The sequence below is a fragment of the Microtus oregoni genome, unplaced genomic scaffold, assembly GCF_018167655.1.
Source record: "Microtus oregoni isolate MIOR12 unplaced genomic scaffold, Mior012 000023F_ref0000262, whole genome shotgun sequence".
Lineage (NCBI taxonomy): Eukaryota > Metazoa > Chordata > Mammalia > Rodentia > Cricetidae > Microtus > Microtus oregoni.
The window spans coordinates 1,744,874-1,768,230 of NW_024543082.1; the positions used below are offsets into that span (position 1 = coordinate 1,744,874).

At 43.1% G+C, this 23,357-nt stretch overlaps 2 protein-coding genes across 4 annotated transcripts in view; both read left to right on the forward strand.

Annotated features, from left to right (window-relative positions):
• The window catches only part of Ubxn7 (UBX domain protein 7), a 65,401-nt gene extending 59,861 nt beyond the window's left edge, over positions 1 to 5,540 (forward strand). For both annotated transcript variants that reach the window (XM_041672771.1, XM_041672773.1), the window contains one exon: positions 11 to 5,540. In XM_041672771.1, the coding sequence (XP_041528705.1) occupies positions 11 to 172 (162 nt within the window). In that variant the 3' untranslated portion in view covers positions 173 to 5,540. The remainder of the gene's footprint in view (positions 1 to 10) is intronic.
• Positions 5,541 to 12,940: 7,400 nt separating this feature from the next.
• On the forward strand, positions 12,941 to 22,415 carry Tm4sf19 (transmembrane 4 L six family member 19). 2 transcript variants are annotated; one of them, XM_041672783.1, is made up of 6 exons: positions 12,941 to 13,179; positions 16,852 to 17,125; positions 17,636 to 17,701; positions 20,373 to 20,542; positions 20,657 to 20,840; positions 22,162 to 22,415. In XM_041672783.1, exons 2-5 carry the CDS (start codon positions 16,925 to 16,927, stop codon positions 20,838 to 20,840), a joined length of 621 nt encoding a protein of 206 aa, XP_041528717.1. In that variant the 5' UTR covers positions 12,941 to 13,179; positions 16,852 to 16,924; the 3' UTR covers positions 22,162 to 22,415. The 2 variants fall into 2 exon arrangements, with proteins under 2 accessions (XP_041528717.1, XP_041528716.1); XM_041672782.1 differs by having other exon boundaries at positions 22,165 to 22,415.
• The last annotated feature ends 942 nt before the right edge of the window (positions 22,416 to 23,357 follow it).

A 23,357-nucleotide genomic window follows, 5' to 3' on the forward strand; every position in this document is an offset into this window, starting at 1 on the left:
TTTTTCATAGGCTTTGGTGAAGCACGTCCAATCTAAAGGATATCCAAATGAACGTTTTGAACTTCTTACCAATTTCCCTCGGAGGAAGCTCTCTCATCTGGACTATGACATTACCTTACAAGAGGCAGGCCTCTGTCCTCAAGAGACTGTCTTTGTACAGGAAAGAAATTAACACCATGACCTGACCTCTCTCAGCTTACCCCCTCTTCCCTTTTCCTGTGAGATACCATGTCCCTAAGTATGCATTTTGGCTCATAGGACTATAGAGCCAAAGCTGGACAAGCAAGTCACCTGCCTTTCCTTTATTTCTTTCTGTCATCTGCAATTAGTGTCTCTCCTGCTTCTCTTTCTCCTCTTTTCCTCTGTGATTTTCTTCTCTTTCTCACTTTTTTCTTATCACATATGACCAAATGAAAGTGTAAAGATAAGGATAAGATCTCTCCCAGTACTGGCAGCAGAAATGTGTGTTATAATTGGTCTCTTTTGTGGCACCTTTTTGGTATCTAGTGATATTAACCATAGACTCCTATGACAAAGAATGGCTAGAATCAGAATTTAAAAACAACCCCATTTTTGGTAGGTAAAAGAAATTGTTCTTCATATAAGAAGATCTCTTAATGAGATATCCAGGCTTTTGTTTATATGGGAGGTGATCCCCTTATACTATTGCTCATCATATTTAAAATTTCCTTCCAAGATTCCCATCTTCCAGTTACAAGAGTTATTTCCATGATGTGTGTTATTGGCAGAATGAGTGCTTAGTGTATTGTATAGCAAAGGTGGCTTTCAGTGTTCTAGCCTGAGACAGTTTTCTTTATTATTGCTCTATTAGTTATATTCCTCTTTCCAGTCCTGGGATGAACCTTTAGTGAGCATCTGTGTCTGGGCTAGGTAGGAAGGTGCTTGCTGTTTTTGCCTGCACAGCCAATTAGTTCCTTTGTTTTCATTGTCTGAGTCTGTAGTGTTCTGTAGGAAGGCAGGTGTTCAATAATCATGTAGTACAATGGCTTATAATTGTAAACACTATGGTTATTGATTGTCCTATGTGCTTAAGGCATACTTAGGTATATCCCGGGGTTGGGGGGGTGGGCAGGGTGGGGGAACCTGCAGCTGAGAGTTGCTAGTGATGTTCTTTTGGTTAGAAATAGTGATTTTGTTTACCCCCAATTGGAAATACTCTAAAGTGCTCTGGTAACTAAATTCCTCATGTTCTTTTATTCTATAAAATTTTAAAACTGAAAGTCTCTGATAGGAAAACCTTAAAACCCAGTTCATGAGACAACAGTTATTAAGAAGGACATTACCAGTAACCGTCAGATGTGAGTCTTTTTCTGCCAACAAGTCAACATTCAAGTTGTATTTGGTGAAAGCTTTTTTTTCAGTATTATTTAGAAGAGGCCACCTGAGTTTATATAGTACTATATTATCATCAGCTTTACTCTGTGCTCAGTTCTTTCTTGAGCTTTTAGATAGAGTGCTCCAGCAGAACAGTAGTGATTGGTGGGAAAATAAAACTTGAAACCGCTTATAAAACCATTTCTGTAGGATTGACCTGTCTTGTCAATCGGAGATTTCGATTGATTCTTGTACTTGAGGAACATAAATTGTGATTGCTCAGAGACCTTTGGGTTCCTGTGTCCGTGCAGGTTGCTCTCTTGGTAACTAGGGGTTAAAAAGATAAGCTAAGGGATGTGGTATGTTTCTAGTGTGCGATGGTAGAATATGGTTGTTAATGGTTGGATTTTGAGGGACCTCCCTAAAGAATGGGTTATGTATCTCCTCAAGGAAATCATGGGAAATTCTGTTATTTTTCAGTGAGTCCTTTTGAATTAATGTTCTTACATTTTTTTCTAAGTCTGTGTAAGTGCTTATGTATAAGTATATAATTGTATAAATATTTATAAATATATTTATATAATTACAATTCCATTTATACTTTTGAGTCAAAGTTCTCTCTTTAGATTGGTGACTGAATAATACCACTTTGGTGTTTTTATAGCGCTTGAGGCTTAACCAACAGTTTGGATTTCTTGAGCAAGCATGTTAATTCCTCAGTTGTAGCTTTGAACTTGAATAAAAACTGACTGAGGAATGTAGCTGTATACTCTCAAATGTACAAAACTAATAGTCAAGGTAAGCAGTCTAAAGCCTCCGGGAGCCCCAGGGTAAAAGTGAGAGCATTCTCAGCTTTGCTATGCTGGCACCATCTCCACTCCTAGCACAAGCCCAGCTAAAGCCCAAACCAGTCAAGAGTTGTCCCTTCGAGGACTCTGCTTCGTTCTCTTGTCCTGTCTGTTTGGTTCTCTATAGAGTAACCTCTCTTGAGAACCTGAGGCAGGATGCTCAGAGTGAGAGGGTGTATGCAGTTCTTTTTTTTTTTTTAAATATACTTAGCATTGGCAAATCCATTTATGAGAAATTAAGATGACTGAGTATATATGTGTGTTAAGAGACAAGGCACCACACATATATCAAGCTTAGGATGATGAGCTGTGGGGGACTTTACTCATTTTGACCAGGATTGGCCCATGGGAGGAAGAGTTATAGATATACATGAGAAAAATAAATGGTAATATTGCCTTGCTCAAGTATTTAATTTATGTAAGAAGTTTGTCTTTGTTCTTCTGCATGTTGTTTTTCTTTCAAGGGGGAGCTTTTACTGGACAGTCAAATGAAGTCTGTGTTAGTTAAACATAGTGATTCCCTATAGGTAGTAGACATAGCTCAGAAGTTTTTAAAGTAAGGAGGAAAGGGACAAGATAAACTTGAGAGTGACATATAAAGAAAGGGAATGAAAGCTTGTGAAAGAAATGCTGTCTGAACTTGAGCACAGTACCGGCTGAGGGCAGAGCAGGACTGGTTGTGAGTAGCTAGCGTGTGCTGTGTGTGACGTGTGTGTTTCCTCCTTCAGTCTTCAGGCAATCCCTACACAGTATATTCTACTCATTTATAAATGAGGAAGAAAACTGGAATTCATACAGCTTGTTCAACATGTCATTACTGTTAAGGGCCACATTAAAATTAGAGCCCAGAGTCTGTTCTCTCACCCTTGTGTGGTATGTTATCCCATGTCAGTTGGAGTCCCTTTATTATAATATATTATAATAATAAGGTCATCTTATTTTTCGGCTTTGTCAGCTAAAGGTTTTTGTTTCCTTAAAGCTGGAAGGGATAGTTGGGGTCAAGATTGTGGGATTTGTACTATTCCTATAAAATCTTAATTATGCCATTTTTAACAGATAGTTATCCATTGTTTTTTAAAAATAATTCAGTAAGGAAAATAACTGCAGCATTATTTGCCAAGAATAGATGGAAACCATAGAAAGATTTTTTTTTTAAAAAAAAAGAAGATACAATTATCTTTTCTGATAGATTATTCATGATAGGTTATTGAACAACCTTTGTTTTTCTATCTTTTTGTTTTGTCCTGCATACTACTCTACTGTATTAGCACCCTATTGAGTCTGTAGTCTACATCAGAAATATTTTGAAAGCTAAGATCTCTTTGAAGTGTTTCATCCAATTAAGGAATCATCTGCATACATGGATAACAGCAGGAAGGTGAGTGTTATCCCTTTCAGGGTTGAACTGTGATAATAGGAACTCAGGAGGGAAGGGTAGTGTAGGTTTAATTAGGGGTGTTCTCCCAGGTGCTGTGGCTCATTCTTGACTCTGCCTCTTTAAAATACTAGATTTGAAGCATTAAGTTTATCCGTAAGTAATGACCTTTGTCCAAGTAATAAAGAATTTTAAACTCCAGTACTAGCAATTGTTTAATTAGCAGGAATCTCACTTGAACACTAGAGAAAAATACCAGAGGGCTCCTGAAAAATTAAGGCAGGATTTCTCTTCTTGGGTACAATTCATGGTGTTTGATCTTGGTGGGCTTAGTACACTTGGGTAACAACTTTGCTTCTTGTTATCTTGGCAATACTTTCCTTCTCTGACTGTAGAATTTCTTGTTTGAAAAACAGAGAATCGAGAAAAAAGAAAAACAGAATCGGACTAGATTAGTTCTGTCTTTTCAAGTCAGAGAACTTTAGATGTTTTTAAGTTTTGACATGAGTGGAGAAGGATAGGGTTAACTACTAGTAGAATTAACCTCATGGAGGAACTGTGCCTGGAATCATAACCCTTACAGATAAAAATATCCCCAAAGTATTATGCATCTGGTCTCTCCCTTTATTTTATCATTCTCAGACTAATTAAAGTGTTAAAACTGTACTTGTTAATCAGTTCCTTTCATTTTTTTCCTGTGTCCAAGTATCTTTTACCCAATCTCTTATAGACCTCACTGTGATGATGAAATCACAGAGTACAGTATACAGATCTAGTGATCTTGAAACAGCCAGTTACTTTTTAAAAGCTTAATGCTGTAAGCCTACTGAGTTTTAAGAATGACTGAAATGTGATTGTGAAGCAGGTGTCCCCAGCACTGGAACTGAATTTGTGTGCTTTAAGCTAGACTGGCTCAGCAGTTGTGTAAGTTGGGAAATTCACACTTGGTTTGGGCAGATGTGACCTTTTCAATTTTCCATTAAGCTGATGTTTAAAATAGTTCTTGTCCTGTAGAGGGGATCTTTGTAGTGTCACACTGTTTAGAGATCATTTGTTTACTTCCTTAATAGTAAATTATGGAGTGCAAATTTATGAGTAATGCCTTGTGTAAAACTAAAACTTGAAAAGTAATGAGGATAGGAAGAATCAGCCTCTCGGGCTCACACTTTTCCAGCAGCTTCAGCCTTAATGAGTAGGCTGCTGCTTTCAGTCTCTACCACCCGAGTAACCACTGTCCTTGAGCAGATACCTAAAGGCCATTGAGCGGTGAATGAATATTCAACATTATTGGTTTGCCTTACTTGATATTTCAGTTGTTTACTGTGAAACTCAGAATCCCTAGTTCACATTTTAGAATGGGGTGGGAATGTTCTTTAGACCTCAAAATAACCAAAGAGTACCATTCTAATATATTGATTTCTCCTATAATACAAAGATTTAGTATTTCAGTGATGATTATTTGTATTTTAGACTCGCCTTCATGTTAGTCCCATTAATGAGACAGCTTAGAATTAAGAGGTATTTGGTTTGTTTGTTTTTAAGAGTAGAGATTATTATAGCCTTGGTTAGTTTCTCCATTAAAGAACTTGGGTGCCTAGGTTATTGGATATGATGAATCCCTGAAGTGAAACTACCTTTTAATCTTTCTTCTCCATTCTCTTTTTGTCTTATTTTGTTTTGTTTTCAAACATTTATGTAGTTCAGGCTAACCTCCCCCTCACCCAGGACACAGTTTCTGTAAGTAGTCTTGGCTGTCTGGATCAGGCTGGCCTCTTAGGTAACTGTGTAGTTGAACATGACATTGAACCTCTGGGTCCTCCTTGGATTACAGTTAGCCACCATGCCTGTTTTTCACCTAATTTCTCCAAAAATTAGTCATAGTATTTAATACGCTTGGCTGTGTTTTTTAAAGTTGTATTTCTAAGCTTTAATATATAGTATTTCTGTCTCTCTCTCTCTCTCTCTCTCTCTCTCTCTCTCTCTCTCTCTCTCTCTCTCTCGACAGGGTTTCTCTAGCCTTGGAGCCTTTCCTGGAACTCACAACTCTCTAGACCAGGCTGGCCTCGAACTCACAGAGATCCGCCTGCCTCTGCCTCCCGAGTGCTGGGATTAAAGGCGTGTGCCACCACCACCCGGCTTCTCATTTTTTATAAATTAATATAGAAGGGAATATATTGAGGCAAATATGCTTTTTACAGCTTCTTTCTTCCTAAGGAGAATTCACATTCCAAGTAAGAGGATGGCTGACTCTATAATAAGCCCCCCAAGGCACTTTGTTTATTTATAGATTTTTGGTTGCCCTACCTAAACCTCACCATTCTCTTAAACATTTTGGTTTTTAAAGACACAACTGCTAAACCAGTACTTAGTTTAAAGCACACTCAAGGTTGGCCTTGAGCTCTTCTGGGGTTATAAGTACAAGCCAATACACCTGGCTTAACCTGATTAATTTTGGCTGTTTTTAATATGGCCCTTACATCATATAACCCCAAAATAAACTTGGGTTCTCCATATGCACTGATTACTTGATTAAACATAGTGAAGAAGTTTACAGATATTTGCTTGTGGGGCTGGAGAGATGAGCAGTTGTTCTTGCAGAAGTCCTGGGTTCAAGTCCCAGAAATCACATAGCAGCCCACAACTGTCTAAGTCCAATTCTAGGGGATCCAACTCTTCTGAATCAGAAGCTGAGGCAGGAGGATTGGTAGTTCCATGTCAGTGTGAAGTTATATTCCAAGATCTTGACTCAAAAATAAAATTCTCCTTGCCTCATCCTTTATTGAATATACCTGTACTTTACTGTGGCATGTATTTGTACGTCACAATGCTCTTCTAGCTCCAACTAAATGCAGTCTTTCAAAAATTATAATTAAAACTACTACAGTACCACAAATAGTGACTGTATGAACACAGGTCTTACTGCTTTGGAGGAAAATAATGAGATGTGGAATTACCAGTTTACATAGTGAGTTTATGTTTGATTTTATAAGAAGCCAGAAATTACAGAGCCAGAGATATGACTCAGCACTTAAGAGTACATGCTGCCCTTGCAGAGGACCTGGGTTTATTTCCCTATACCCACGTGGTAGGCCACAACCATCCATAACTCCAGTCCCAGGGAATCTGATGCCCTTGTCTAACCTCTGAGGCCACTAGGTATGCATGTGGTACACAAATACACATTTAGGCAAAACAGTCATACACACAAAGTAAATAAAAATAAAAAAATTTGTTTTAGAGAACCAGTAATAGTAATTTGCCTCAGAACAACCACATTAGAAGTACGGGAAGTTACATCATTGCATTTAATTCTTTGGCAGTTATCAGCAGACCTTTATTGTATAATGGTACTGCTACTAGCAATTAAATTGCTCTAAGGTTTTATATGCCTTATAAGGTCACTTAGGTTTTCCAGTGGGAAGAAGAGCCCAGCTAAACTGGGTCAATAGGTAATGCCTAATCACCTGTCTCCAAGAGAGAGAAAGTTACGAGCTGGTGTGTATTCAGGATCCTGGTTGGATTCCCAAGCATTACCAAGAACGGTTTTTAATCTAGGATAGCAAGAGTCAGTTATTGATTATTAAAAATTGGGAACTACTTTAAGTGAGAAGTTCTGGCCTGAAATTTTCCCTTTCTCAGAATCTTTTTAATTTTATTCATGGGCTCGTTTGGGAATCTTAACTGATAGGAACCATTCACTCTTGTGCTGATTTCTTTCTTGTGTCAAGATTGCTGATGTTACAGTGTGTGTCCCCAGGATGAATTTCAAGCTAATGACAGAATACCTATATTCAGTTGGATACCATGTTTTCAACAAAATGAGTTTATGGTGTGCTTTCCTCACAATTTTTTACCAATAAAATGTCAAATACTAAATGATGTGATCCAAAATTCAAATAGGCTTATGAAGCTAATCATATACTTCTATCTGTGTTGTTGTGCTGCCTCCAGAGAGCTCCCAGCTTTACCAGCTAATTAGAGAAAGTAGCCTGTGACCCCCACTTTTCATTTATGACAGGCCTATGATGGGAGCTGTTTATTTTGCTTTGGCAGACTTGGACCTTATTTTGTAGGTCTACCTCTTCAGTTCATAAAGGCTATTCATAGCCCCTGGCAAGCAGACAGGACAGCTATGAGATAACCTCCACCCTTGGATGTGGAGAGATGAGCGCTGTTTGATACTGACATCATATGTAGACTTTGGGGTGCTCTAAGTGTTGACATGAATATTGGACATGTTTTTCACTCCTGAGAATTCTTTTTTTCCAAACAATTTTTCTTTTGGTTATTAACAAATTCTAAGGATCTAGACCTCCCCCCCCCCTTCTCCTTAACTGTTAAGAAAGTCCTTTTTCTAGTAAGTGTTGTTTTGTGGAAACTTTCAGAGTATTTGTGATCTTTGCATGTTTTGTAAGAGTTCAGTTTGAACAATGCATTTAGAATCATCTGGGATGCCCAGTTCTGGCACGTCTTCGCTATTTGTGTTTTTAAACATGTCTCTCATGTCTTTTTCCAAACCTCGCTTCCTTTCTTATCAAGAGGTAATTGAAGTCAATTTGGGGTATTTACTTTACAAGTGTTTTTCTAGCAGTTAACACAGTGTTTGGATATTTCCTGGGCTGTTTGTGTGCTCAGTTTGCCCTGGACAAAGTGGTGGTCTTACTGAGATTTGAATTCTTATACAGGTTCTAAATTTAATCTATAGTTCAGCTTGTTGCTGAATCCAAGAAAATAGTGAACAGAGCTAGCTCCTGTGATGTGTTTCTGACCAGTGCTTCCTACTATGGGTGTTTAGTTTTCAGGTTTCTGGGCATTAATTCCACAGTACTAGGAGATCATTTATTGTTAGAATGCTTCCTCAAGTTGGAATGAAGGCTTTGAGACCAGTGAAAAGGGGAAATTGCACCATCCACTGAAGTTTTTGTCAAGATATTCGTGTGATTGTAAAGTGCTGGGGGAAACCTGAAATCAAAAGGTCACAGAGGCAGGAGCTGTAACTCCTGGCTGAGACGCACTAGGCTCCACTTGCTCTGAACGTAGGGCATGTGACATATCCGTGGACACACATAGGCTATAGGCAAATGCTTTCTGAAGTCAGGATTTCTCTGTTGATGATTTCCTGGCTTGGGCTGTACCAAATTGTGAATATTTGATGTGTTGTACCCAGTTGCTTTATATTAATATTGCAACTTGAGTTGGGATGGGTGGGTGGTGCAGCAGGGTGGGGAAGGGAGGGGAATGGAATGAAGAAGTCTTTTGAAGACATCAGCTCACTGTGCTGAGAGAGGGACCAAACTCAAGGAAACCTCTTATCTATAAATTTAACTGCTGCATTTTTTTTATAAATACATGTAAATGTCCTGTTGTAATATTTGATCTTGGAAATAAAAACAAAAACTTTTCAGTATTAGTTTTTGGTGTCATTGTTTTTGCAGTTTGATCTGAGATGATGAGAAAAACGAAATGAACTGTTTCTGACAGGTGGGCACCTTGCTGAATGCATGAGACATGATTGACAAGAGCAAACTTTCTCCGTGTGCTAGCCTCTCTTCACAGACACAGAGTGGGAAACTGAACCCAAGAGTCAAGCTAGAGGGAGAGGTGAACTGGAGTTAGAGCCAAGAAACACCAGTATAGGTGGAGCTCAGTGCTGAGAGTGAACGATTCTCTGGAGGGGGAAGTGAAGGTCCAAAGCCTAAGTATCACCCTGCAAAGAGACTGCCCATGAGGTACAGCTAGAGTGGAGGGAGAGATGCCAGGGAGAATGTCCATCTACCTCTAGTGTGGCAGGGGTTGAGTAAAGGGGTCAGTGAGGTGTTCACTAGAGTGAAACCAAAAGCAGTTTCAGTGTGCTAGGAATGAAGCCGAGCTTGAGTGGGCTCAAGTTTTCAGTGTTTTTATACCGAGGAAGGAAAACACCCAAGTGACCAGTGGCCTCTCTTTCAGCCTCTTGAAACTTCCTTTTTTTCCTCCCTCCAATTAAAGAAATGTGCTCTATTCTGTCAGCTATCAGCAGGGGAGGATTAGTCACTCTGAAGAAGACTGGAAAACAGCTGGCTTGCTGGGCCTGTCTTTTCCTCTTTCCCTTACTTCGAATCCTGTTGTCTTAACTTCCCCTTCTCCTGTCTCAGACCCTACCTCAGTACCCTGAGAACGGAACTTCTGTCTGTCTTGTTTATTTCCAGGCCTTCCAGCCTGACAAGCCTTCTATGGCATTAACCTTCCCACCCCAGCCCTATTCATAATCTGATGTGCAAATGCTCTGGCTAAATGAGGTCTAGACCATGCCTCTAAGAGCCAAAGTCTGAGGCTCACACATCTGTGAAAGGATGGTGACCAGCTCTCTGTTGCTTCCCAAAGCTGAGCTGGATGAGGAAACTAACCTAATTCTGGCCTTTGTTTGTTGCAAGTATGTATATAGTTTGTTTATAAAAATTTGAAAGTTGCATTTATTTTGTGGGTGTGAAAGTGTCACAGCACTTGTGTGGGGGTCAGAGGACAATTTGCAGGAACCAATTCTCTTCCACCACGTGGGCCTCAGAGATCTTTAGCCTTGAAAGCAAGTACCTTTGCCCGTTGAGCCCTCTTGACAGCCTGCAGCATATAGTTTCTTTACTGTGTTGTTTGTTAGTTATCACAAATTGACCCAAGGAGCAGTGCCCCAGCTGCCATTCCAAGCTCCCCACTCAACTCTGCTCTTCACGTCTTAAAGCTAGTTATAGCCCTTTCCCTTATTCTACAGGTCATGCTTTGTTACTGCTCACAAGCCAGGCAATGGGCACACACCTTTAATCCCAGCACTTGGGAGGTGAAAGCAGGTACGTGTTTGTGAGTTCGAGGCCAGCTTGGTCTACACAGAGAAACACTGTCTTGGGGGGGGGGGTGTTCTCATTCTTGCCAGAATGGTTATATTCAGCCTGGTATCTCTTGAATTTCAAATTTCTGGGAAGATGGGGAATTATCTTAAGCTCTAAATTATTGCTCCTTATAATGAAATGGAGACTAAGCTGTACTTGGTTTTGGAGTGGTCGCTTCCCTGTGCTGCCCAGGCTGATAGTCTCTTGTGTACCAGAGACTGCAGGCACATACTATCATACCCAACTTAGGTTCTGTTTAATGAAAATTTCTACAGGTATGTACAAGTTTGCATATATAAACATACCTACATAATGCATATGGAGACCACCTTAATCCCAATACAAAGGAGAATAAGGCAGGAAGTTGCCTGACTTCACAACCACCAGGAAAACATACTGAGTACCAGGGCAATGAAGAGAAAAGCCCAGATGGTATACAGTTTAAAAGACTTAGTTGGAAGTTGATGGGAACATAAAGATCCTTGTGCTCATAGGTTGACACTAGGGGACTCAAGAATGTTAAACACGGAAAATTGTCTCCTCAACAGGAAAGATAACCTGGTTTTCATCCAAAACCCTGGGAATGGAGCTAGTTAATAGCCTGGTGATCTATGCTATCTGTTCAAACAGACCATACCAAACTCCCACAACCAGGACTGGAGGTGGCTAATAGCCTAGATGCTCTCTATACTATCTGTATGATGGAGACCACACCAGATTCTCATGGATCATTACTCTGCTGACCCTGGTGTTTGTAGAGACCCCCACGGGGTGGTGGCGCACACCTTATATTCCAGCACTAGGGTAGCAGAAGCAGGAAGATCTATGTGAGTTTGAGGCCAGCCTAGTCTACAAGGTAAGCTCTAGGATAGCCAGATCTATACAGTGAGACTCTGTCTCAAAACAAAACTAATTAAATAAATAAATACAATAATAAAAAACTTAAACTAGGGCGGGAGAGAAGGCTCAACAGTCAAGAGCACTCCCTGTTCTTCTCCAGGGTTTGGTTCCCAGCATTCATAACAGGCAGCTCACAACCACCTGTAACCCCAGTTCCAGAGGGGTTTGGCCTCCTCTTCTGGCCTCCGCAGGTACTGCGTGCCTGTGATGCACATACTCAGATCCATACACATAGGGGTTTTCTTAATCATTTTGTTTCATCAACAGAAGTAAGGTCTGACCAGAGACTGTGTGTTACTTTATTTGGCACATTCATTAGTAAAATGAATCTTGAACTTATAACATGCTGGGTTCAGTGTATTCAGGTCAAGTAAGATACAGCCTTCACCCTGTAGAACAGTAGTTCTGAACCTTCCTAATGCTGCAACCCTTTAATACCTCGTGTTGTGATGACCCCCGACCATAAAATTATTTCTGTTGCTACCTCATAACTAACTTTGCTACTGCTATGAATCATAATGTAAATATCTGCATTTTTTCATGCAATCTTTGTCAAAAGGTTGTGTGAGCCCAAAGTGGTCGTGTGCGACCCCCCCCCCCCCGTTGAAAACCACTGTTCTAGGACCAGTTGCATGAACTGAAGTTCCCAGAAAACATTGCACAAGGCCATTGAGTGATTAAAATGTCTGTGGTTGGGCCTGAGGAGGTGGTTCAAACAGTTAAGAGCACTGGCCGATCTTCCAGAGGGCCTGGGTTTGATTGATGGTGCCTACACGGTAGCTCACGACCATCTATAAGTCCAGTGTCAGGGGATCCCATGTCCTCTAGCTTCCACAGGTACCGGGCACACACAGACAAAACTCCCATACACATTACATAATAATAATTATAAAAGAGATTTCTATGTCCCTCCCCTTCCTGAATTTGTGAATTTATTTCTATTTTGTAGAAATTCTTAAGCTGGTCACTATGACCAAGAGCCAAATACAGTGCATTCTGCCTCCTGTAATTATCTCTGCTAAGTATGAGAAAGAAAATTAAGGGGAAATAGTACTTGGGTAGTTTCTAGAAAAAAATAAAAGACACAATAATTCTTGGATATTAGTTGTCATCTTTGCCGTAAATATGGCACGAAGTTATTTTAAACTCTTTGCTTTATTTTTGCTTTTGAGACAGGGCTCCTGTTTCCACTTCTCTGTTAGGATCACGGCGAGTATCCACATCTGGCGGGGGAGGGGGCTCGACTAGTACCTTATCTAGGACAGGTCTGCAGCTCCCCTAGCAGTACAGCAGACCACATTTGTTGTGACTGTGATACTAAGGGTGGTGCCTGGTGCCTGAACAGGAAAGGAAGAAGAACGGCCCTGTGAGGCCAAGCAAGTGGGGAGAGAAGGAAAAAAGGTAGGTTGTGCTCATTGCTGCCCCCACGGAGTCCAGATTCTACAAGCAAGGATGATACAGCAGGACGGTGGATGCAGTGGGTGTCGGGGAGGGGCACTGGTGGTGGTAGAGGCTGAGGTAGCTCTCCCAGCTGCGTCCGGTGACGCTTTAAAACCATTGTGCTCATGAGGTCACGCCCCTCGTTTCCTTCCTTGGGATCACATGAAAATGAGCAGGGAGTGGGTCATGAGCATAGGGCTCGCCTATGTGACAAAATGATCCTTCAGCGGCAGCCAGTGGGCAGCTGTGGGCACACTCCCTACTCACGCACGAATGCCCAGGTGACCTCTCTCTATATATACAGACCCTTCCTGACCCTGCCTTCTAGGAGTTCTGGCTGGGACTGCAGGAGACAAGGCCCATTTTGAACAGAGTGCCCTCCACTTTCTTGTTCTCCCATCCTGACTTTTGTCTTCAGACACAGGTAAGTCTAGATGAAAGGGTCCGATGAAATGGTGTCCAAGAACGGCCGGGCGGCAGGGCGTAGCAGCGAAGAGCACCAGTCTTGCAATACAGACCACGTCCTTCTCCTTGCTTTTTTCCTGTTCCGCCTAGCTTTATAGTCCCCAAGAAAAGGGACTGTGTTTTTCCACATTTGTCTCCCTAGGCTCTAGCACAGTACCAGGCAAAGACGGCTTGGTTGATGGGAAGGGAAAAGTGGAAAAAACAGACACAGACAGAATTTGTACTCTCGCTCTGAGACAATGGTCCCTGTGCCCAGACGGTGGCTGATGTTTGATTGGCTCATCCAGCCTTCACCTCAGGTTTGAACACGGGCCTCCTCTATAGCCTAATTTTGAGATTTGACCTGTGGGGCATGAACTTGCATGCCTGAGACCCCAGCGCTTGGGAGGTCAGGGCAGGAAACTAATTGGGACTAAGCCAACCTGGGCTACAAGAGACCCTGTCAAAAGAAACAAACTCAAATTTGACCTGATCTTGCCTGTCTCTACTCACATGGAACCGAGCCCACTTCTCTACTAATCTTCTGACTCAAGTATTTGGAATGATTTCTCAGAATATTGTGATTTCTAAGGGAAAGGTCATGGAGAGGAAATGAAAGTCAAACCACGGCTCAGCCCCCTTTCTCTTTAGATAGAGTAGGACCTCCCTGTTCTTGCTGCAGTGTCCGAGGTGCAGGCCAGCCAAGGGCTATTAGTGACTAAGCAAGGCTGGCACCCTCAGGGGCAGACTCTTGGGTTAATTCCACTTCAGAGACCCCTGTTCCCTGTTTTCACCTAAACTCTTACGTTGCAAGCTGAGCATGCCCAGAGACATTTCTGTCCATTGCTTCTACATATGTGCACCCTCCAAAATATGTCTAGATTTCTATTTTAGGTTATGACTTAAGCTTCCTCAGAATGATCTAACTAAGCGTTCATACATACATAGCATGCATGTGTGCTTCTGCATACTATGCAGAGGCCGCATTTGCTGTTCTGGACTGTACATGTAATAACACATCTTCCTTCATGCTCTCACATCTTATGTGCTGAATATGGCTTGGCATTCACTAAGGTACTAGGAGCCCACTGTGTTCAGTTAGAGGGGTTCTCTGAATTCCACTCACCCAAAAGACCACACTCAGGTTTGTAGTTTTTCCTCTAATTTGTCTAAATTTGTTTTTTTTTTTAAATTTAGGCTAGCCTCCAATATACTATGTAGTCAAGGCTAGTCTTGAAATCCAGATCTCTTGCTTCCAACAAGGAGCTGGGTTAATGGGTACACACCATCATGCCTGACTTCAAGAATTTTTCATTTGTTGGTTATCTGAAATTCAAGTTCAATATTAACCGAGAGTCTTTGTTTGGTTGGTTTGAGAGTTTTTGAGACATGGTCTCTTGTAGCCACAGCTGACCTCAAACTCACTTTGTGGAGGACAACCTTGAACCTCTATTTCCCAAGTCTGAGGTTCTAGGTGTATGCTACCATGTCTGGCTCAGGCTCGATAATTTTCAACCCTTTCCTGAAGAAACAGGGAAATTTGGTTTTGATCATTGGGGGTCTCAGTACACTTCACTTACGGGTGATCATGAGCAGGTGCTAAAGGGCCAGGTCCAAAATGCAGTCCTTACAGGCCATGACAAAATCCGTCCTCTGAGGAACAGTGGGTGAATGTCGAAAGCAGAGCACTGCCCTTAAATAGCAAGATAGTCTGAGGAGGGAAGACTGCCTAAGTCACAAGATAATGTGGAACTGAGTACAAGGGAAAAACAAAAACAAAGCAAACCCCAGCATGGTGGGAAGAAGTGTTTTCCTTTTCTCTCTCTCTCTCTCTCTTTTTTTTTGTTTGTTTGTTTTTTGTTTTTGTTTTTTTCAAGACAGGATTTTTCTGTAGCTTTGGAGCCTGTCCTGGAACTAGGCTCTTGTAGACCAGGCTGGCCTCAAACTCACAGAGATCTGCCTACCTCTACCTTCCAAGTACTGGGATTAAAGGCATGCGCCACCACCACCTGGCAGGAAGGAGTGTTTTCTAGAGGACCTTGCCTCTGGACACCGGTCACATCCCGACAGGAACTAGGAGGCTGAATCTGGTGCAAGGAGGTAGGCTTCAAAAGGAGGCCTCCATCGTCTTTCCTAGCTCCTCACCACTTCCTCCCCTTCAGGTCCCTGGTATCCTGCTGTGAGCCTCAACCATTACACAGTAAAGGCACAGCTGACAGATCACTAGACAAGCTTAGGGGGGAGTAAGGAACCTGATTTTCAGTGCTTAAGGAACATCTGTCTTTTGAATAGTCACTGTCAATGCTGTAGAACTCTGTGAAGCCATGGCTCTTCTCCCTTCCATAATGGGATTCGTCCTGAAATATCCCAGCAATGTATAAACCAATCGATGAGATAACTGCTTGCTGTATGAGCAACTGGATGACTTTCTCCACACCATGGGGCCCTGATATGTATAAATATTTTATTCTATGTCCTTGCTAAACTCACCTATTATTAACCTAAAATTAGTTCAAGTAATTTTCAATAGATTGCTTTACATATATAGCCAGATTATCTTTGAATAATGTTACTTCCTGTTTATGGCTTTTTTTTTTCTTATTTCACTGGACAAGCAATAAGAACACCACTGACGGTCAGGTGTGGGGATACATGCCTTTCTTTGATCCTAGCATTTGGGAAGTAGAGGCAGATATATCTTTCAGAGTTTGAGAATTTGATCTATATACTGAGTTTGAGAACAGCCAAGGGTACACAGTGAGACCCCAACTCAAAAAAACAAAGAACATCATCAAAGAATACCGCTGACTTTAAGTACGGAGAATGGGCATCTTGATGCCCCCTTTGAAAGCTTTATTGGATAGAAACAGTCTATTGAGATAACCCAGTAAGTAGGTAAAGGTGCTTGCCAACAAGCCTTACAAGTTGAGTCCAATCCCTGGGACCCACATGATGGAAGGAGAGAACAGACTCTTGAAAGTTGTCCTCTGGGCCGGGCGGTAGTGGTGCACACCTTTAATCCCAGCATTAGGGAGGCAGAGGCAGGTGGATGTCTGTGATTATGCAGTTAGTCTGGTCTACAGGGTGTTCCAGGATAGTCAGAACTACACAGAGAAACCTTGTCTTGAAAAACAAAAAAAAAAAAAAAAGAAAATTATCCTTTGGGCTAGAAGGATGGCTCAGTGGTTAAGAGCACTGGCTATTCTTTCAGAGGTTCAAGTCCCAGCACCCACATAGTGGCTCCAAACCATCTATAACTGTCGTCTTGGAGGGTCGGTCGGCCTCTTCTGGTGTGCAGACAGATGTACATACAGACAAAACATCCATATACATAAAATAGGTAAATCATAAAAGTTGTTATATTTTTCTCTGACTTGTCACACGAATGCCCCTACACCTACACACACATACATATGCACACGCGTGTGCGAGCACACACATACACACACACACACTGAAGAAAATGTAAAAATTTTAAAAAATGAGAAATAATCTCTGGCTATAATAGGGCACACACAAAATGGACTGTGGAAATACGTATGGTTGAAGCTTGTCAGAAAATGGAGGCTATAACTCCAATTATTATGGAAGACCTAGCAAGGCAGTGTGTTTGAAAAGTGTCTCAGCAGTCCTCAACATGACCTCTTCTCAGAAGCCGTCTCCATCCGTGTCCTGTTGGGTACTCCCACCCTGGCTCTGTTGTGATCGTCTCCCATCGTCCCAGGATGTTGTCCTTTCCCCGTGTGGTGGCCTGCTCACGGACCTGCTCCCGCTTCCTTGGGCTGAGCCTCGGAACTGCATCACTGTTTGCCGCCGGAGCCAACATCGCACTCCTCTTTCCTAACTGGGATACGACCTACCTGACGAGGGGCCTCATTGGCAAGCATGCCATGCTGGGCGCTGGGATCTGGGGAGGAGGATTCATGGTAGGCGAAGGGTTTCAGGGATGGAACTGGGAGGTGGTGGTGGTCGGGGTGTTCCAACAAATTGCTATTGGGTCCATAAACAGCACAAGGAATAGGGGGACTTATCATGGGTTGTTGGGTTTTAGCTCAGAAGCATGAAGGCTAGATGGATGTCAGCATCAACAGAGTCAAAACAGGCTAAGTTCAACCTGGGCCCTAAGTTCATTTCAACAGCTGTGTGTGGCAGCTAGAAATGCAAATCCCCTGGTCTCTTCTTTCAGATTCATTTATTTTATGTGCATGGGTGTTTTGACTGTACATATGTAAGCATGTGGACCATGTGGGTGCCGGAACCTTCAGAGGCCAGAAGGGGCTGTTCCATTCCCTGAAACCGGAGTAACAGGTTGTAAGCTTCCGTGTGTGCTGGGAACCAAACCTGAGCCGTCCAACAGAGCGGCCAGTGCTCTTAACCACTGAGCCATCTCTCCAGGCCCACGTAGTCTCCTCCTAACACACTCCTCTGCTTTCCAGGTACTCGTGGCAGCAACTCTCATCTCCCTGACGGGCTACTTCAGCGACAGAGCACCCTGTCTGCACGTAAGCACCAAGCCCCACCCTTTAGCATGGCTCTCTCGTTCTCTGCTCTAGAGGAAGAGGGCTCAGCTTTAGTTTTCAGACTTGAAGTCAGCGCCTAGCTATGTCCTTTAACAACTCCAACCTCTTGGCAAGTGACTTAATTTTTCCAGACTCATCTGTAAGAAGGGAGGTGGTCACTACGAGGTGGGGGCGCACACCTTTAATCCCAGCCAGCACTCAAGCAGATCTCAGTGTGAGTTCGAGGCCAGCCTGGTCTACAGAGTGAGTTCCAGGACAGGTTCCAAAGTCTACACAGAGAAACCTTCTCTTGAAAAACAAAAAAAAAAAAAAAAAGTTAGAAAGAAGAGGTGGTCAAGGCAAAGAAGGAAGTGGCTAATGAACCACAGATATCTACACAAATGTGATAAGCTGTTTATTCTCTCATACTAAAATGAATAGAATTTAAGTATACTATAAACTTTCCTGGCTATTTTTTTATGTATTTACTTAGTTATTTCTGGTTTTCTTTTATTTTTATTTGTATTATTTGACTTCGTGTGTGTATGGTGTTTTGACTGCTTGTATGTTTGTGTGCCACATGTGTGCCTGGTGTCTGTGGAGGCCGGAAGAGGGTGCCAGACCCGCTGGAACAGAGTTACACTGTGTCTTGAGCAGTCAGGCGGGTGAACAAAACCCGGGTCCTCTGAAGAACAGGCAGTGCTCTCCGCCACGAGACATCTTTCTCCAACTCCTGTCTGGACTTTCTTGAGACAAATTTTTGCTGTGTAACTTGGAGCTATCTTTGAACTTGTCATCCTCCTGCCTCATCTCCCCAGTGCTTGGCTGGTTGAACATTTTCTTAGAGGCCTGGGATGTAGCTCAGGGGTGGAGCATTTGCCTGGTGTGCACAAGGTACTGGAGTGAATTCTCAGCACTAAGACAGCCAACCAAGGAACCCAAACAGACCATATACATGTACCCCTCCACACGCCTCCACACACACTCAGACACGTGTTCGCACGTGTGCTCGCGTGCACAGAGACCTTTTTCTTACCATTAGAAATAATCCAGCCACCAATTTATAATCTAATTCTTCTACTCCACAAATAATGACAAGCCCAGAATAAGTTTGTACATTATTAATTACCACTGCCTTGGTATAGACTTTCAAACACCCCAAGCTGGCTATGGTGGCTCACCCCTTTTAACACCAACTTTTGAAAGATGGAGACAGGAGGATCACAAGTTCAAGGTCATCCTGGGCCACATAGTTGTGCTCAGCCTAGATTCCATGTATGTGTGTGTACACATCTATGCATGTCATACAGACATATGCATATATATATTGTTCTAGTTTGCTTTCTGGTTCTGTGGTAAACACCATGAGCAAAACAACTTAGGAAGGAATGGGTTTATTTCCTCTCACACCTTCCAGGTCACAATCCACCACTGGGGGAGATCAGGGCAGAAGCTCAAGACAGGCACGTGGACGCAGGAACTGAAGAAGAGCCCGTAGAGGGGTGCTGCTTATGGGCTTGTTTCCAGGCTAATGGTCAGCTACCTTTCTAATACCTCTCGGGACCACCTGCCCAGGGATGGCGCCACCCACAGTGGGCTGGGCCCCATGGCCTCGGTCATCAATCAAGAAAATTCTATACAGACATGCCTAAAGGCCAAACAGAGGGAGGCGAACCTCAGTTGGCGGCCCTTCCTCCCGGGTTGTTGTAGTTTGTGTCCAGTTGACAGAAGTACCCAGCACATACGTATTTAGTGTGAATGGGTGCCCCATTACTGTCACTCCACAAGAGACCCGCTCTGGTTCCTACAGCCACACGCACACTGGGAATCCCTCCAACTGCGTTCCATGCTAAAACATTACCTACAAACACATAGGTGCTTCGTTTACTACTCTCTGTTCTCTTTGGCCTGAGCGAGTGGCTTTTTCTCCACCCTGAAACAGGGTTTCTCTGCCTAGCTCTGGGCAGTCCTTGAACTCACTCTGCAGACCAGACTGACCTCTGCCTGCCTGCCTCTGCCTTCCAAGTGCTGGGATTAAAAGTGTGTGCCACCACTGCCTGGCTAATCAAGTGACTCTTGGGTGAGCATCAGACTTTCTAAAGCATTTGTTAAAACCCAAATTGCTTTGCCTTACCTGTGATTTCTAACCCAGGACATCTGGGATGGGTTGAAGAGAGTCCACATTCAACTAAGCATTCCCAGGTGATTGTGTTGACACGCCGGAAGGAGAACCATGGCCTTTGGCTTCTGATAAACTAACAGAATTTGCGTCTTCTACCGACCAAGAAACTTCTCCTCTGCTTCCTTCTTGCCTTTTTCTTTTTTTTTTGCTTGATTTGAAAGAGATCAAGAGTGGGAATTTGGTGGTTTTAATGATAGGTTGTCAGTAGAGAAGAAAAGTGGGCATGCGAAAACCACTTTGCTAGTCCAGAGCTCGGAGACTGCAGTAGACTAGCAAGGAGGTCTCAATCTGCTGGAGGGGCCAAAGACTCTGTGCAGGGAGATGGAGATCCGTGTGTCTGTTTGTCAGTTTCTTCTGGGCTTTTCCCAGGGACAGACACCCTTGGACACGTTCTAAATGAATCTGTGGAGAATGCCTGCCACTTGACCGTGTCACCTCACCAGTCCCGTGACCACAGTTCCGTGTAAGCTGTGTCTCCTGTCTCCTCTACAGATGCTCATTGCTCTGTTGTCAAGCAGCCTGACTCTGCTGGGGGCCTTGGTTTGCTTTGTCACTTCTGGAGTAGCCTTGCAAGATGGTCCCTTTTGTATGTTCGACACCTCATCCTTCAATCAGACACAAGCTTGGAAATTTGGCTATCCCTTCAAAGATCTTCCCAACAGGTAACTGTCACCCTTACAAGCACAGTCCTGTGACCTGGGGCTAGGGGAGCCCCAACCCTGTGTTTTTCTATTGGAGTTTCTTGATTGGCTATTTTTGTTTATTCTCTGGGCTAGGAATTATTTGTATGACAGTTCACTCTGGACCTCCGTCTGCCTGGAGCCCTCTAAGGCTGTGGTTTGGCACGTGGCCTTCTTCTCCACCCTCGTGTGTATCAGCCTCCTCCAGCTTCTCCTGGTGGCCATTCATGTCATCAATAGCATCCTTGGGCTGTTCTGCAGCTTCTGTGAGAAGAGTTAGGTAACAGAAGTCCTCTCCTGAACTGGTGTTCTCACTGCAAACTTCCTCCAACCCTTTCTGCAAGAACAGGGTGGGAATCCCCGTTAGGCCCTCCTGTAAGCTGCCAGCACCTTCCTGCACATAGGGGGAATGGTAGGATAAAATGAAAGTCACGCTGCATACTTTGAAGATGACACTGTAATAGAAAGAGCACTAAAGTCATTGCTGGTGTATAGGGAGGGATTTTTAATCCGTAAGATAATTTCATTTCAGCCTCTTGACAACCCCATGAAAGTTGGCCACATGTCAGGGCAGAGAAGCTGAGACTCCCAAAGGGGGCTCTCCAATCTCAAACACACAGCTAGGTGACCCCCCAAATTCTAAAATCAGGTTTACTATTGTAATAGACAGAACTGCATTTCCTCCAAAGCTTAGACAGAAACCCTTAGCACCAATGTGACTGTATTAGAAACAGGGCCTTCCTTATATGTAATCAAGGATACATGTGGTGATAAACGTGAGGGCCTGATCCAGTAGGATTGACATCCTTACAAGACGGGCAAGAGGCTGGGCATGGTGGGGCACACCTGTGGGCTCTAAGCTGGAGTCAGGAGGATCATCACTTCAAGACCAGCCTGGGCTACATATTGAGATCCTGTTTCACACAAACAAAAAAAAAAGACTCAGGAAGATGAGGCAGGAGGATGGGCAGTTCTGGGCAAATTAGAGAGACCCTGTCTCAAAATAATAGGGCCAAGGATGTAGCTTACTGTTACAACATAAGCAGAATTCTGGGATCAGTCTCCAATACCGGAAAAGGACAGAAGGAGTGGAGGGAGAGGGGGAGGAAGGGAGGGGAATAAATACTCCATGAGAGAAAGTTGCAGATCCCCGTGCTTATTAAGCCAATGAAGAGTATTGAGAATATACTGGGCATTTTCTTAGCAGGCAGTGCCTCAGAAAAACTCTTGGGAGAGAAGGGAGGATAAGGTCCTTAAGATCTAAAGGCTGGGCTGGAGAGATGGCTCAGTGGTTAAGAGCACTGCCTGCTCTTCCAAAGGTCCTGAGTTCAATTCCCAGCAACCACATGGTGGCTCACAACCACCTGTAATGAGATCTGGTGCCCTCTTCTGGCCTGTATACTTAATAAATAAATAAATCTTTAAAAAAAAAAAAGATCTAAAGGCTGCAGTCATATCCCACCAGGTGCAGGCTCAGGGCTGGTTTTTAAACAATAATGGACCCTTTTCCAGAAGGGAGGGAGGAGGCCTTTGATCTGACAAACATCATCCAGGTGTCAATTCTCAGAGAAACTATTCCAATGTATCTGCCCCTCTCCCAGCAGGGAAGAAGGAACCTTTGACCTATAAAACACGTCAAGAGCATCCTTTATCAGAAGGAAGGAGAACCCTTTGTTTAAGGAAAGATGAGGCTCCAGAGAGGAGGTGTGGGCTTAGGGTAAGCTGGCCTTTCCTAAACCTTTCCAAGGAGGGACCCATGAAGTGGCTCATGGGTAAAGATGCTTGCTGCTAAGCCCGAAGACCTGAGGCTTAATCTCCAGAACCCACGTGGTGGAAAGAAAGAACAGACTCTTGTAAACTGTCCTACCTCTACACACACACACACACACACACACACACACACACACACACACACACCATGGCACATGCACAACTCCGATTCCTATATATACATAAATAAATGTAATTTTTAATTTAAAATTTGTCTTATTTTACTCGTATTTATGCATGTTTTGCCTGTATGTATGTCTGTGTACTTTCATACAAGAAGAAAGCCTCTTCTTGCAGGCCAGAAGAGGGGCTGAGATTCCTTGAGATTGGACTTACTGATAGTTGTAAGCTACCATAAGGGTGCTAGGAATTAAAACCTAGGCTCTCTAGAAGAGTAGGTTGTGTTCTTATTCACTGATCCATCTCTCCAGGCCCACCCCAATTTTTTAAAGGTTGAGGAGAAGAAGGAAGATGGTGTTTGTACACGTGAGGACAAAGAAAAGGCCACATAAGGACGGAACAAGGAGTTACCCATCTGCAACCCGAAGAAACACACCTCCCTAGAAATCAAATCTGCTGTTACCTTGATCTCCAATTTCTAGCTTACTGAACTGTGAGGAAAATATTGTCATTGCAGTTCATGCTTATAATACCATCACTCAGGAACCTGAGGCAGGAGAATCATGAATTCAAGGCCAGTCTTGGCTAAATAGAGAGACCTTGTTTCAACCACAGACACCTGCCTGTCTCTGCCTCCCGAGTGCTGGGATTAAAGGCCTGAGCCTGTGAAAACTGGGATTTGCCTTCTAGATACACTAAACTGATTATGCCTAACAGATAATGACCACCCCTGATCCTCAAATGCTTCAGAGGTCTGAGAATATGGCATTTTAATAAAAAGGCTTCTCATGGTAGAAACATGCCAGCTCCTGGCAGCATCCTATATGGATGGCCACAGAAGAACTTCCATTTGGAGCTTGCTTTAAATGTAGCAAAGCCAGTCGCAGGAAAAATTGCCTTGCATCTT